The sequence below is a fragment of the Microcaecilia unicolor genome, chromosome 5 (assembly GCF_901765095.1).
Source record: "Microcaecilia unicolor chromosome 5, aMicUni1.1, whole genome shotgun sequence".
Classification (NCBI taxonomy): Eukaryota; Metazoa; Chordata; class Amphibia; order Gymnophiona; family Siphonopidae; genus Microcaecilia; species Microcaecilia unicolor.
In genome coordinates, this window is record NC_044035.1 from 146,103,408 (window position 1) to 146,119,810 (window position 16,403).

General features: G+C 43.5%; 1 protein-coding gene across 1 annotated transcript in view; it reads left to right on the plus strand.

Moving 5' to 3' along the window:
* The window catches only part of MYOZ1 (myozenin 1), an 86,239-nt gene that overhangs the window by 56,571 nt on the left and 13,265 nt on the right, over positions 1–16,403 (plus strand). Inside the window, exons 4-5 of the mRNA XM_030203401.1 lie at positions 10,950–11,211; positions 14,514–14,688. Coding sequence (XP_030059261.1) covers positions 10,950–11,211; positions 14,514–14,688 — 437 coding nt within the window. The remainder of the gene's footprint in view (positions 1–10,949; positions 11,212–14,513; positions 14,689–16,403) is intronic.

Consider the following 16,403-nt stretch of genomic DNA (forward strand, 5'->3'; position numbering starts at 1 on the left):
ATAACTTTATTAGCATTCAAAGTAAGGATTTTCCAAGTCTGTTCTCTCTACAGGCTAAATACTCTAACCAAACAATCACTTGGCGCTTTACTATAGTTCCTTTGAGCCTATAGCCCTAGCCCTCTCTTCCAGTGATTGCTGGTGTTCCCCCATCTGGGAAGGGTCATCATCTCTGGCATACAGCACCTCCCTGTGGCATAAGGATATTAATCCTCCACTTTGTCACTTTAGCCTCTTGGTTGCATGCTGACACTCCTTTCTCTTGGGTCTCTTACGCTTACTGTAACCAGGTCCTTGTGAGTAACCAGGCTTGATTCTGGAATCCCCTGATCTTCCAAAATATCCACAACTGGAAGTAGGATGAAGAATGTAAGCCCAAGAAAACAACAGGGTAACCGATCTGCAAACTCCAATATGGAAAACAACCTAAGCAGATACGTGGATGATAAAACAATATTTATTAAAAATAGGTGGTAATAAAATTAGAAAGCCCGACACAGGCCGTGTTTCACCCAACTGGGCTGCATCAAGGGATAACAGATATCTTTCTGATCATATAAATCCTGAAGAATAAAAAACCTATTTGTTGAATTCATAAATATGAGATGCAATGTGTAGCTGATTAAACCAAAAAATGCTTCAACATGGAAAAACACTCCAATGCCAAGACTCGACATCAATCCACACAAAATATCTTTCAAAGAATAGGTTTTTTATTCTTCAGGATTTATATGATCAGACAGATATCTGTTAGCCCCTGATGCAGCCCAGTTGGGTGAAACACGGCCTGTGTCGGGCTTTCTAATTTTATTACCACCTATTTTTAATAAATATTGTTTTAGCATCCACGTATCTGCTTTGGTTGTTTACCATAAAGAATGTAAGCCTCCAGGACCCTCTTAGACAATCCCATTTTTCCTTGAGGTGTCCCAGACTTGACACTTTCTGTATCCTCTGCCCTTGATTCTGGGCTTTAAACTTCTTCCTTTGACTGATCCTTTTATATGCTGGGCCTCCCTTATCCAAGTCACTGTCCATTTCCATTAGGTAAAGACCTCGGTGGGTCAACCAATCCTGTCTCTCAGACCTTTGCAAGGACACTCTGGCTCTGATTGCAACCCTCCGCTCCAGACTTGCTAATTGCTTTATTCTTTAAACCTGCCAGTCCCTCTGGCTACGTGGAACTGGCACTGCAGCCAAAACACACACTCTGCTGCATGGGTGTAGCCAGACACCCAAATTTGGGTGGGCCTGGGCCCAAGATGGGTGGGCAGAACTTCGCCTTGTTCCACAAATGATTTGGTCTCTCCCTCTCTTGCCTGCATCCATATGGTCTCTCAAACATCCGCCCTTCCCTGAATACCTTTTAAATAGCAGATTTTCACCAACAGTGAGCAGCAACTAATACAAACTGCTCATGCTGGCCCCACAGCCTTTTCTCTGATGCAACTTCCTGTTTTCGCATAGGCGGGAATATATCAGAGGAAAGTCTATGGGGCCGGTGCGAACAGTATGTATCAGTCGCTGCTTGCTGCAGGCAAAGATCTGCTATTTAAAAGGTATGCAGGAGGGGCAGTTGGGAGTTTTTGGCTGGTGGGGCTTGGGAATCCCTGCCAGCCACATTATAGATGTGTTGCTACTGGGTGGGCCTGAACCCAAAGTGGATGGGCCTGGGCCACCAAGCCCACCCTTGGCTACTCCACTGCTCTGCTGAATTTACCTGAGCACTGCAGGCCAGACTTTCTTTGTTGCTCTTATAGCACTACAATCTTCAAACACCACAGAAAAAAATCCTGCCTGTTCAGCACTTAATACACTTTTTATTTTTCTAGCTAAGGCAGGGCTAGTCCCTTCAGCTTGTACAGAACCCCTACCCCACTATATTAAGGCTCCAAGCCCTAGAGGTTAGTAAATTCGGCCTCTTTTAAACAGAGAAGCTCAAATCCCACAACCAGAACCATATGTGGCAGCGAGGCTCCATGGCCAGGGTTGGAACTCTCAGAAATATAACCATACACAAGGGTTGTAAGCAAAACAATAGCTTTATTAACATTCAAAGTAAGGATATTCCAAACCTGTTCTCTCTACAGAATGGTGCTCTAACCAAACAATCACTTTGAGCCCTGTCTATGATAGACTCCACAATTCAGTGTATGCTATTTTCCCCCTTGCTTTGGGGTCCCTTTAGTCTGTCCCGGACATGGTTTCCACAGGTTCCATACATAGGGCTCCTTTCACTAAGATGTGGTAAGCATTAGTGCATGCTAGTTAGTCTGCATTACCATGTACTATTGCAGGATTACTGTGTGAGCCCTTACTGCCTACAAAATAGATGTTGGGAAGTGCTAACACAGTGATATTTTTTAATGATAGTGTGCTAATGGCAAAATTAGTGTGTGGCTGTTAATTAAAAAAAAAATAGAAAATCAGCAATTTTACTGCTGCAGTAAAAAAGGCCTTAATGCGCGGGAAAGACCTATGTAAGGGCATGCTAAGGCCACTTTCTACCACAGCTTAGTAAAAGGAGGCCACAGCCACTTCTTAACTTCAAGATTTTTGTAGTCTGTCTCTGACACAGCTTCACGGGTTTACTTGACATTCATTCTCATAAGGTTCTAAGGAAACTTGTCCTATCTCACTGAAGTCTTTTCTTCTCACAAATACAGGGTATCAATGTCTGCTGAGGGTTGTTTCTCTTCCCTGGGCTCTCCCCAGATACTGTAACCAACAGAAACACCCTGGGAGATTTCCTTCCCTCAGGGCATCCCTGCTCTGTTCTGCTCCTCCCTGCCTGAGCCCCACCCAATCAGGTTAGGTCCACCTACCCTAAGATGTCTCACTCTCAGCATCAGTGAGGGAGTGATCTTATGAAAACCCAGACATATACCACTCACTCCCTCAACCCCTATAATGCAATTTCATGCATACTTTTATCTACAGTTTCTGGGGGTGTGGTTGGAGCAGGGTTTGAACATACATACCTTTCGATTTTCCAAGAGAAAGAATCCACATTTTTCTTCTTGAAAATTACCCCACTGAAACAATGCTCATATTTATACTTGCTATTTTGTGTAAACAATATTTTTTTCAACAATGTATGCACATACCTTTGGCAATCTAAAGGTATGCAAACAAGTCCAGACTCTGCATCTGAGAATACCTCTGTTCACCATGTACAAATGGTATTGCATGCATTCTTTATCTGCATATAGTCCGGAAAATTTTATAACAAGGTATTTCAATACAAAACCACCCTTTTGCATGTAAATGGATTTTAAAATCATTTTCTGAGAGGAGGAGAGAAGTGTGTGCTGCGACTGGGTTACTGGAACTGCACCAGAGAGTTTCCCAGGTCATCTTCGGTCCCGCTGACGACATCCTTGTGGTACCGGCACTAGAGATTTAAATCAGCTGCTTCCTGCAGTGCAGCTACAGGGCGTGGCCAAAGGGGCACAGTAAGCCTCTTGTGAGCCCCTTTGGAGCCCTAGTGGAGCTGTGGTGGGCCTAGGTACCTTGCCCTTTTCTCCTGGCTGCTGCTCCTATCTTCCTCAGTACCTGAGGTACAGTTTTCTTATCCTTAGTATATTATGGGGACACAGAAGACTAAAACTAAACATTTGGATGCAAACACTCCTTCTACTCCTGGTCTCATTGAGAAACATTTGATTGTGCTAAATAGAAACGCTCCTTCTTCCTCCCTGGCCAAAGGGAATAAGTCTGGTGTCTCTATGAGTTCAGGGGAGAGATATTCCTCCCTTCCTCCCATTTCCTCCCTACCTTCTCCTATTGGGGGTTTGTCCCAAGCTAGTTTTTCCCCTGAAGGTAGAGACTTATCTTTGCAACAGTCGTTGCCATGATTCCCTCAATCTCAACCTTTGAAAGCAGTGGAGTTTTTTTTATAGAAGTTCCAGCTGAAGAGCCTGGAACCTCTCAAATCACTTTATTGGACATTTGGAAAGTGGCTAAATATACATAGACAATATTAAGTGGTCTAGTACAAAAGCTCTGTGAATTTTCTCAGCAAGTGATCTATAAAGTGGATGAGTTGGACACTAAGATTCAGTCAGTTGATTCTGTTTGTAAGAAGTAAGAATCTCAGGTGAATGTAGTGCAGCAAGTGGATAGCTTGTACTTGCATAGACAGTTGGAAAGAAAGGAAAATCAATTTAGGGCTACTAATTTGAGATTTCTTAATTTTACTGTTACTTTTGGCTAATGTTGATGCAATGATTTTTTTCTAAGTGTTATTACCTGCCAAGTAAGGTTCTGTCACAGATGGTTAATGAGATGGAAAATTTGGACTACTTTTTTCGACACTTCTCAAGCTAACATGGCCTCCAGAACTACACTTTTGGTGGCTTTTTCTTCAGAAATGGACAAGGCTACAGTTTTGAAGAATTACTTTCAAAAGAAAAATTTCCTGTTTTGTGGAGGGAAGATCCATGTTTTTCCTGATGTATCTAGGGATACTCAATTAAGACAGAAACAATTTCTTCTACTTAAACCTAGAATTATAGCATTAGGTGCTACTTTTTTTCTTGAAATTTCCCTCAAAATGTTTAATTACTCTTTCAGATGTAGAATGTGTTTTCTTTGAGCCAGAGCAATTGGAAAGACTAATATTGGATAGGGAGAATAAATAGTGTCATTATGAGTCGGTTATTAGTATAAGATCTCCAAGCTAACTGAGACATGTTTTAGTCTGATTTCCTAAGAGTGTATTTATTTTATTTACTATCTCTCTTCTTCTCTAGTGGACAAAGGGGAGCTGGTTGATATTGTGTATCTGGATTTTCAAAAGGCATTTGACAAGGTACCTCATGAAAGGTTACAGAGGAATTGGAGGGTCATGGGATAGGAGGAAATGTCCTATTGTGGATTAAAAACTGGTTGAAGGATAGGAAACAGAGAGTGGTGTTAAAAGGGCAGTATTCACAATGGAGAAGGGTAGTTAGTGGGGTTCCTCAGGGGTCTGTGCTAAGACCGCTGCTTTTTAACATATTTATAAATGATTTAGAGATGGGAGTAACTAGCAAGGTAATTAAATTTGCTGAAGACACAAAGTTATTCAAAGTCATTAACTCGCGACAGGATTGTGAAAAATTACAGAAGGACCTTATGAGACTGGGAGACTGGGCGGCTAAATGGCAGATGACGTTTAATGTGAACAAGTGCAAGGTGATGCATGTGGGAAAAAAGAACCCGAATTATAGCTACGTCATGCAAGGTTCCACGTTAGGAGTTACAGACCAAGAAAGGGATCTGGGTGTCGTTGTCGATAATACACTGAAACCTTCTGCTCAGTGTGCAGCTGCGGCTAGGAAAGCGAATAGAAAGTTGGGTATTATTAGGAAAGGTATGGAAAACAAGTGTGAGGATGTTATAATGTCATTGTATCGCTCCATGGTGCGACCGCACCTTGAGTATTGTGTTCAATTCTGGTCGCCGCATCTCAAGAAACATATAGTACAATTGGAAAAGGTGCAGCGAAGGGCAACTAAAATGATAGTGTGGATGGGACGACTTCCCTATGAAGAAAGACTAAGGAGGCTAGGGCTTTTCAGCTTGGAGAAGAGACGGCTGAGGGGAGACATGATAGAGGTATATAAAATAATGAGTGGAGTGGAACAGATGGATGTGAAGCGTCTGTTCACGCTTTCCACAAATACTAGGACTAGGGGGCATGCGATGAAACTACAGTGTAGTAAATTTAAAACAAATCGGAGAAAATGTTTCTTCACCCAACGCATAATTAAACTCTGGAATTCATTGCCGGAGAACGTGGTGAAGGCGGTTAGCTTAGCAGAGTTTAAAAAGGGGTTAGATGGTTTCCTAAAGGACAAGTCCATAAACCATTACTAAATGGACTTGGGAAAAATCCACAATTCCAGGAATAACATGTATAGAATGTTTGTACGTTTGGGAAGCTTGCTAGGTGCCCTTGGCCTAGATTGGCTGCTGTCGTGGACAGGATGCTGGGCTCGATGGACCTTTGGTCTTTTCCCAGTGTGGCATTACTTATGTACTTATGTTTTCCTTATTTTGTTTGTACTTATTGCACTTGGGGGCCCTGTTTAGTAAGCTACGTTATAGGTGCGTTAGCGATTTTAACACATTAACTATGTACGCGCGTTAACCGTGTATGCACTTACAATATACCTATAGGCACTTACACGGTTAGCACGCACGCTAATTGTAGTCACGTTAAAAAGGCTAACATGACTTAGTATAAAAGTTTTTAAAACATCATTTCCTTGGTGTCTGTAGATGAATGAATGCAACAGGTGCAAAACTGGCACAAGATAATACTGCCAGAGTTGGAGTATGGAGGAAGATGAGAAGCTGATCTGCTATCACTTTTCAGTGAAATAAAGACAGTCATAACTTCAAAGTCCTCTGCATTTATTGTCCATGTTTCTGTGTTCTGCTGGTATTTCCAACATTTCAGCTCCTGAAAACTCCTTTAAGACTCCATCAAGTTCTTCAGATTTGGAACAACATTTCTAAACCATCTTTAGCAAAGTGCCAAAAGCCCCTGCTGGGTATGCTATGGGCCTTATTCTAACTTACTTGCTGAATGATATCTTGCATAAAGAAGGAAAGAAAAGACTGGGTACATTAGTCCTTTTTAGTGTGTTATCTGCTCTGCATATGTGATATGCAAGTCTAATATAAAGATTATACTATTACTACTTTCAGCTGCAAATATGTAGTGTAGTGACAGGAAAGGGAGGCCTTGCCACCTGAAGAAATAACAAAATGGTAAAGGTGGAAGACCACATTTTTTTTAGCCCTGACCAACATGCTGTGAGCTACAGATTAACTCAATTGCCCCAGCAGCCCTCAGATCCTGACCATGGAGTGCTGCATGCCTGGACAAGGAGAGGGAAGGTAGGAAGGAGAGAGGGAGGGCATGGGGGAAGAGAAAGAGCAGCAGGGAGGGAGAAGAGAGAAATTACGGGGGAAAAGGGAAAGTGCAAGGGGATATGGAAAGTATGTAGCCTCTACACCTAGCCACTATTCCTCGCCCCGCATTCACACACCCACCCCCTCCTCACTCACAGAAAAACATGCATATGGGGGGGGGGGGGGGGGGGGGGGAAGAGAGTCCAAAATAGTTGCGAGTGCACTGCCATGAAAGTTTGTCTCTCCCTAGTCAGCTTATTTTCATTTTTCTGCACTGTTTGTAATGGGTAAGCATAAGGGTAAAGTAAGGGTTTTCCTATTTGAACAATCAAGTTACTTATTTGTAACAGGCGTTCTCTGTGGACAGCAGATTATAAATCCTCATATATGGTAACATCAACTGATGGAGTTAATGCAAGAAAAAGATCTCTCCAGCTTAAAAAAAATTACTAGAAGCTTCACATCATTGCAAGGAACCTCCTCCATCTTTTCAAAATTTAGATTGGGAGACAACTCCAAGGGTGTGATGTGAGATTTCACCGCCAGCCTGCAAGAACATCAGTAGATTCAGGGAAAGCTTTGCTGGTGAGAACTTCTGGCCTACTACCAGTAGAAGTCAGCGTGTTTCATCATGGAGGCTGGTCATTACTATTCACCCCATTGTTGGTGTCTCCTACTGGAGGCTATCTTGTTTCTGTCTAGATATCTATATAAACACTAGTTGATTTCCTTGCCAGAGCTTGGTCTGCAGCTTTTGTATGTTTTGGCTCCCTCTCTGCATTTGATTCTTGTCCGTAGAAGCCCCCTGAACCTTGTACCCTGCTGAGTTCCAGCTTTGCATCTATGAAATGTCTTCTTGGTGAGTTCTTGTGCTCTCTGCCTTCCTTCTGGGCTACCCTGGTATCTGGCACTGTAAACCAGGCTTAGGACTTTCGGCAGCTGAGTCCTGGTGGCTGCCAGCACTGGAAGACTCAACCTGAAAGGAAGATGACCACTACAGGTAGAAGATGCTGCCTAATTTTCCACGGATATGGAGTGTCCCTGATCCATGAAGAACTAACCTGTAGACCTCACCCACTTGCTATTCTTGTATCCTCTTCACATCAAGGTCTGGTCATGGCCATTGTGGCTCCTACCAAACTGCTATGGTGCTAGCTGCATGAGGAAAGCATCTAGGAGACCTGAACCAATACTTGTCTGAGTTGCAGGAGTCAGTTGAGGAGCTTTGTCTGGCCATCCAATCCATACAGGTGAGGCCTGTAGACTGCAGGGGCATAGCCAGACCTGGGCGGGAGGGGGGTCCAGAGCCCGAGGTGAGGGGGCACAGTTTAGCCCACCTCCCCCAGACACCAAACCCCCTGCCACTTTCGACCTCTGCCTGCCGCCGCCGACCCCCCGCCACTTTTGACCCCCCCTCCCACCGCCAACCCTCCCCCACCGCCGCCACGTACCTTTGCTGGCGGGGTTCCCCAACCCCCGCCAGCCAAAGTCTTCTTCAGCACCGGTCTCCAGCACCTTCGCTGATCTGTTTCTGTGAGCCCCAACTCCTGACGTAGCCAGGCGATAGGTGGAGACTGGGGACTGCAGCGCCGGCGGCCTGGGAACAGGAAAGGGACATGACAGCAGTAGCGATTGGGGGGCAGGCGGAGGCGGAGGTGGGGCAGCGGCGATCCTTGAGGAGGGGGCTGGGGGCTAGGGGTGGCCTTGCACCAGGCTCGGCTTTGCCCAGGGCCCAGCTCAGTCTCTCGGTGGCCCTGCCTCTTGCAATTTTGATCACTATCCTCTGTTCTGATTCCAGTCTCTATGTCCTTAGCAAGCCTGAAAAACAATGCAGTGCTCCAAGTCAAGCCACACTAACATACTTTATAGGAGCAATATGGCCTCCTCTATTCTGCTTATGTCTCTCGATATGCGACCTAGCATCCTTTTGGCTTTAGCCACCGCCATGTTGCATTGTTTCGCAGCCTTGAGATCCTCAGACACTGATACCTCAAGGTTTCTCTTCTAGTCTATTTTCATCAAACTCTCCCCTCTGCTCCTTTCCTAGCAAATACAGTTCCTTTTGCACTCCAAATGCATCACTCTGCACTTCTTTGTATTAAAGGTTAACTGCCAAGCAATTGACCAGAACTTTGTAGATCACATCTCACTTTTGCTTACTCCCTGTGGGATGTCCACTCTGTTGCAGATCTTCATGTCATCCACAAAAAAAAGGCAAATTTTCTCTCCTAGCCCTTCAAAATATCACTTACAGCAGTAGGGGACCCTCACATCTCTTATTATAATATTCTATCTCAAAAGCCGCATTGAGCCTGCCATGAGTGGGAAAGCGCGGGGTACAAATGTAACAACAACAAAAAAAATTATTCCCTTGTTTCCCTCTCTTAAACAAGGCAAGGATGGACCCAAGAGGATGGAATTGCTTGGTGAGTGCTGTCATATGTAAGAGGTCCTTTTACTAAGCCACGGCAAAAAGTGGCCTGTGGTAGTGTGGTTTGCATGTTTTTGGCACATGCCGGGCCAGTTTTTACCACATCTGGGAAAAAGGTTTTTTTTCAATGGGCCAGGAAAAGGACCTGCAATAAAATTGAAACCAGCGTGTGCCTATTTACTGCCTGAGCCCTTAATGCCACCCATTGATCTAGCGGTAAGGGCTCGCACATGTGGTAAACAGTCGGCATGTGCCAACTGCCGATTAACGCTGGAAATGCCACATGAGAGAGGAAAATATTTGTCCTGGCAGTATGGGCGCATGCCAAATATGAAATTACCACCAGGGGGCACGCTAGCCTGGTGGTAGTCTCATTTTGGCGCTTGCTGCACACACATAAAGCATACCGCACCTTTATAAAAGGGTCCCTAAATGACCTACTCTAATGTGTTATGGTTGGTGGTAACTGGAAATTATTATGATCTAAAAGTTACCTCATAGTTGATATGAAATGAGTTTATTGTCTTAGGGCTTGATATTTAGTTAGTGGTACTCAGCGTTTTGCTGAGCGCCACCGGTGTTATGCCCAGAAATTCAATGCCAGGCCATGTCCGGGCTTCAGCATTGAATTTCTGGGTTTCCAAAGCCAGCTAAAGCATAGATGGTTACGTGCAATACTCAGCACTTAACGGCTATGGAGCACCACATAGAGATGACTTTTATACAGTCCTGTTTATGCGATGGCCTTGGCTGGATAAGTGTTGAATATTGGCACTTAACTGCCCAAATGCTGACTCTGCCCTGGAACACCCCCAAAATAGCTGGTTTAGAGTTTGACACTAACCGGTTAAGTGCCACAGAAAATGAATGATTAGCCCCGAACAAGTGATTTAACCAGTCAGGAGCTGTTTCTGGCCAGTTAAATCGCTTTGAATATAGACCCTTATTCTAGTTCCTACTGGACAGGTGTCCATTTCTCTGATGCAGCCATTAAATTGCTACCAAAATGGCTTTCTCATTGGTAGTCTCACACCAGAGGTTAAATATAGAATCAACAAGAGTGAATTATGCTTTTATCTTTTGAGACGTTTCCTCCGGAATAGAATTGAGAAACATTGGCAGGGTGATGTGCAGATATTTACACTGCCCTGTCCATCTGGCATCTTTCATAAGAATCAAATTCAATAGAAAAACATTTGGACGGTGAACACCAGATGTTTTGGAACAGGATAAACATGTCCCAAAATGGGGTTGGAACGTGAGCTGATGTGTTTTGGAAAGAAATAATTTATAACATTGTGAGGCAAAATAAAATGCAAGGTAGATACTTCTGCTTTTACATAGTTCTAAAAATTCTCTTTAATCTGTATGAATAGCATCACCTGCTGTTCTAGTACCGGGACCTGTAAGGATTTAATAGTGCATGTAGTATGCAAAACACACTGTCCTATTTCAACAGGAAAAAAAAAACTTTGCAAATGTATCAGTAGTAGTGTGCACAACAGCAATGACTTATCTACTGGAGCATCCTTTTCCTAACATATCATTTAACTGTTACATGTGAGAAAATTATCTTGATTCATTTTTTACCGTCTTTCTTCTTCTCCACCAGGATCACTTTCAGAAGTTCATCCCATCTGTTGGAGGACAGTTTGGAGGAGGAGTTGGTTATGGGCTTCCTTATGGGCGTGGTCAGTTTGCTTCTGGCTCGATGGGATCATATGGATATGGCCAACATCAGCATCCTTCTGCACCTGGTTCCAAGCCTGGGAGTGGAAGCTTTGCTGGAGGATTGGCAGGTGGAGCAGGCCAAGCTGGTGGTCCAGGTGGTGGAGGTGCACAGACTGGGGGAAGTGGGAGCACAGGAGGAACAGGCAAGTATTCCTCTATGCACAATGAGCTACACAGAAAACTAATGCAATACCTTGCAGTCTTAGAAAACAATCTATATTTGTTTGTGAGCTAGTGTGGTTTTACTCCGGGTACTATAATTACCCCTATTTTTGTGTGGTGAAGGAGGAAAAGACCTCAGAAGCTCAGGCTATGGAGTTTATAATGTACCACAGTAGCTGGGCGAACCTCCTCATAGGTCTAAAATACCTCCTGTGCTAGTTTAGCTTTTTTTGTGAATTTTATACATTTTATGAATATTTATCAAGATTTTTGTTTTTTTTAATGCGTTTCTCTTGCTGTTATTTAACGAAGAAAGGCACTTATCTGGAAACGTTACTGCTATCGCGGTGACCTCAACAGAGCGCTTCCGTTTCACTCGAGGCTTCTTCGGGAGCTGCACCTGTGTTCATTTCTCTTCAGACAGTCCTTTGTAAGTGTGCCTTCGTTCTCCTGATTCCTTAATGACAGCTCTCTTAATGAGCAGGAGAACGAAGGCACACTTACAAAGGACTGTCTGAAGAGAAACGAACACAGGTGAACTTTTTTATTTTCAAAATTAAATTTTGACTTAAGCCTTGCTTATCTTAATATTATTTGTGCTTGCCCACTGCACATTGGGCTTATGAATACCTCTAACAAGATATATTCCATTAGAGTGCAGATTGTGGGGCCTCCATATAGCTAACAGTATAAGAACATTAAGAACATAAGAATAGCCATACTGGGTCTGACTGATGGTCCATCTAGCCCAGTATCCTGCTGCCAATAGTGACCAATCCAGGTCACAAGTACCTGGCAGAAACTCAAGAAGTAGCAAGATTCCATGCTACCAATCCTGGGGCAAGCAGTGGCTTCCTCCACATCTATCTCAATAGCAGACTATGGACTTTTCCTCCAGGAACTTGTCCAAATTTGTTTAAGCCCCAGATGTGCTAACTGTGTTACCACATTCTCCAGCAGCGAGTTCCAGAGCTAAACTATTCATTGAGTAAAAAAATGTTCCTCCTATTTGATTTTAAAGTATTATCATGTAACTTCATTGAATGTCCCCGTGTCTTTGTACTTTTTGAAAGAGTAAAAAATCAATTCACTTTTACACGTTCTTCTCCACTCAAGATTTTGCAGATCTCTATTATATCCATTACATTACAGCAAGCTTATATGCTGCTCTTTACCAAATGGTTCTGAGTGATTTACAGGAAGGAAAACCAAAGCAGACCCTTGGGGAAAATTACAAGTATATCAAAATACATAAACAAGATTGCAATCTTATACTGATTTTCATCGTAACTCTTGTATGAATATACAGTAAACATTAAAATAAATCCAAGAATCTCTTACGCCTATGTGCTATAGGCACGTTAGCATTTTTAACGCACGTAAATGGTTTACGTGTGTTAAACTCTAACACGCCCATAGAAATGTATAGGCACGTTAATGTTTAATGCACCTTAACTTTAAAGGCGCGTTAGAAATGCTAACGTACCTTAGTAAACATACCCCTTAAAGAGTAGGGTTTTCAAGTTTGTCCTAAGCAGTACATAATTGGAGAGTCCCTTCAGCCATCTCTTTTCCCAGTTGAAGAGCCTTAACCTCAAATATGCCTGTTTGATAAAGAAGCTCCCCTGAGCTTTGTTGAAAATGATATTGCACCCATCAGCAGACAACCTCTTTAGTTTCTTTAAATATTTCTTTCCTTGTTCCATATCTACCATTTTTGGTTCCTCTCCTCTTTATTGTGGACTAAGAACAGTAGCTAATTCATTTTGAATATTGTCTTTCTTTGTTAAGTACTTTTTCCTCAGTGTACTATAATTTTCCTTATTGTAATTTTGAAATTGATAAATTAAAAAAAATTTTGATTCAGCTGCTCATTGGGCCAACAGGAGCAAGTAACAATACTCATCTTCAATCCAAAGCAGGTGTAGCAGCCATTATTCTTACTTGCAAAATATCATAGTTTTCAACACTTTAAATGTGGTAACACCTTTTAGTTGTTTATAACTGGCAGTTTCAAGGAAAATATTTAAACCCAGTTGAAAAACCAGGATCTTGCTGTTTCCAAATGCAGGACAGTTGTTCACATAAACTAGCTGAGTAGCTTGAAGAATAACACTACATAAGAGATATTCCACTACAGAAGCAGAGAATGTGACAGTAGATAAAGATCTAAGGGCCCTCTCTCTGCCTGATTTAGGGGTCCTTTTACCAAGCTGCAAGAAAAAGGGCCCTGCGCTGGCAGCAGGGGCCATTTTTCCCAAGTTCCAGGGCCCTTTTTACCGCAGCAGGTAAAAAGATCCCAGGCACACTTGACCATGCAGTAAGAGATATCTTACCGCATGGCCATGCGACAGTGAGCTCTTACTGCCACCCACTGAGGTGGCGATAAGGGCTCCAATGTAAACCCTGTGGTAACTGGGCAGCGCACGGTGATGCCCAATTACCGCTGGGTTATCACCATGCAAGCCATTTCCAGGGGTTTTCTTTTTCCCCTGGAAATGGCACTCTCTTGGGGCAGGACTACCGCTGGTGGCCGCGTTGGGCCAGCGGTAGTCCCGAAAGAGCAAGCGGTAAGCCCACATTGGGCTTACTGCCGCTTGGTAAAAGGGCCCCTTAATTCCTGTTATGGCACTTCAGATTCCAATTGGTCATTACTCTTCCCTTCATACCCAAGAGTCCTTTGTGTTTACCTCATGTTTTTATTTTCACCTCTACTAGGAAGCAGTTCCATGCATCCACCATTCTTTTAGGGGGTCTTTTACAAAGTGGCAGTAACTCCAACGCGAGCTTACTGCACGCTAAAATGGAACTACCGCTGGCCCAATGTGGCCACCAGCGGTAGTTCCGGATGGAGCCCGTGCCATTTCTGGTTTTCCGGGAAATGGCAGATCTCAGGCATCACCACATGCTGACTGGTTAATGCCGGGTTACCACAGGAGCCTTTACCATCACCTCAATGGTTGACAGTAAGTGCTTCCTGCCGCATGTCCTCACGGTAAAGGGTTATCTTACCGCGTGCCCATTTTGTGTGGGGGGGGGGGGCTTTTTACCCGCTTTGGTAAAAAGGGCCCTGGAGTGTAGGAAAAATGGCCCCCGCCACTACTGCAGGGCCCTTTTCCTCAAAGCTTAGTAAAAGGACCACTTAGTGAAGAAATATTTTCCCGATGTTACTCCTTATCTGAGCTGTTATAAAATCATACTATTACCTGAAGTAAATAACACCTACATGTTGTTAGTTCATCTCTTCTCTCTGGCTCACATTTTTCCTTGCTGTTGTTTTTAGGTGGGCAAGATCAAAAAACAGGTGCAGGAGGGAAACAAATCACCGTTTTTAAGACGTACATCTCTCCTTGGGAAAAAGCAATGGGCATCAGTACCCATCAGCCAGCTAACCTCGGCATAGATTTACTGAATTATGATCCCAGAATTGAACTGAGCCGCTACAAATCCTTCAACAGGTGAGTACACAGAAGGAAGACAATACTGCACACGGAGGTGTAGCTAGGGGAGAGGGGAGCAAAGGAAGAAGCCACACCCCAAATGGATTTTCAAGTTTCAAGTTTAATGAGGATTTTCTACCCTGCCCAACAGAAAAACTATCTGGGTGGCTTACAATCTAAAAAAGAGAAGGGGGGGAGTAACTAACAACGACAGACATGGTACAAAAGAAATAGGTATAGAACTCCATTGCAAAACAGGAAAGAAGAGAGAAGGAAAAAACAAAAAGGAGGGGAATACAGCAGTATACAAGATGCAGAATAGAATAGAAAAATATTTTGAACAAAAAAGACACTTATGCAGATTTTAGAAATGTTACGGTTAGAAAAAAAACAGCACCTATTTTACAAAAATCTGTTCCCCCTGAAGTCAAAACCTGGCTACACACCTGACTTCCCAGTGACAGATTTGGAAATGGATTCTTCCTTCACTATATTGGGTCCGATATTGAAAATGATTTAACCAAGACAGGAAAGTCCCCTCCCTGGTTAAATTGTGCTGAAGGCAGAGGGAAGTAATATTCAATGGTAACACCCTATAAGGTGTACAAAACCCCAACCTTGGCTGACTTCTAATATCCGCTACCTACGTTCCTGTACCCGCTCCGCCGAATGCCTCTGGCGGAAATCTCGGGCCCTTGCTGATTTCTTACATTTTAAGTTCATGCTGACCTCCTTCCAATCTGCTCTTTTACGTGCCAAACAGGATTATTATATCCAATTGACTAACTCTCTTGGCTCTAACCCTCGACTTCTCTTCACCACATTGAACTCTCTCCTCAAGGTGCCCCCTCCCCCAACTCCCCCTTCATTATCTCTTCAGACCCTTGCTGAATTCTTTCATGACAAGATTCAAAAGATAAACCTTGAATTCTCTACCTCGCCACCTCTCCCTCCACTAGTCTGTTCCCCTCTCTCTCCTTCCCCTTATTCCTTTTCCTCCTTTCCTCCTTTCCTGAAGTTACTATAGAGGAAACTACACTTCTCCTTTCTTCCTCAAAATGTACCACCTGTTCCTCTGATCCCATTCCCACCCACCTTCTTAATGCCATCTCACCTGCTCTTATTCCTTTTATCTGTCACATTCTCAACCTCTCACTTTCCACTGCAACTGTCCCTACTGCCTTTAAACATGCTGTGGTCACACCTCTCCTTAAGAAGCCTTCACTCAACCCTACTTGTCCCTCTAATTACCAACCCATCTCCCTCCTCCCTTTTCTCTCCAAATTACTTGAGTGTGTTGTTCACCACCGCTGCCTTGATTTTCTCTCCTCACATGCTATTCTTGACCCACTACAATCTGGTTTTCGCCCTCTCCACTCAACCAAAACTGCGCTTACTAAAGTCTCCAATGACCTATTACTGGCTAAATCCAGAGGTCAATATTCCATCCTCATTCTTCTTGATCTTTCCGCTGCTTTTGACACTGTCGATCACAGCATACTTCTCAATACCCTGTCCTCACTTGGATTCCAGGGCTCTATCCTTTCCTGGTTCTCTTCCTACCTCTCCCTTCGCACCTTTAGTGTTCACTCTGGTGGATCCTCTTCTACTTCTATCCCTCTGCCTGTCGGCGTACCTCAGGGTTCTGTTCTTGGTCCCCTCCTCTTTTCTATCTACACTTCTTCCCTTGGTTCATTAATCTCATCCCATGGCTTTTCCCACCATCTCTATGC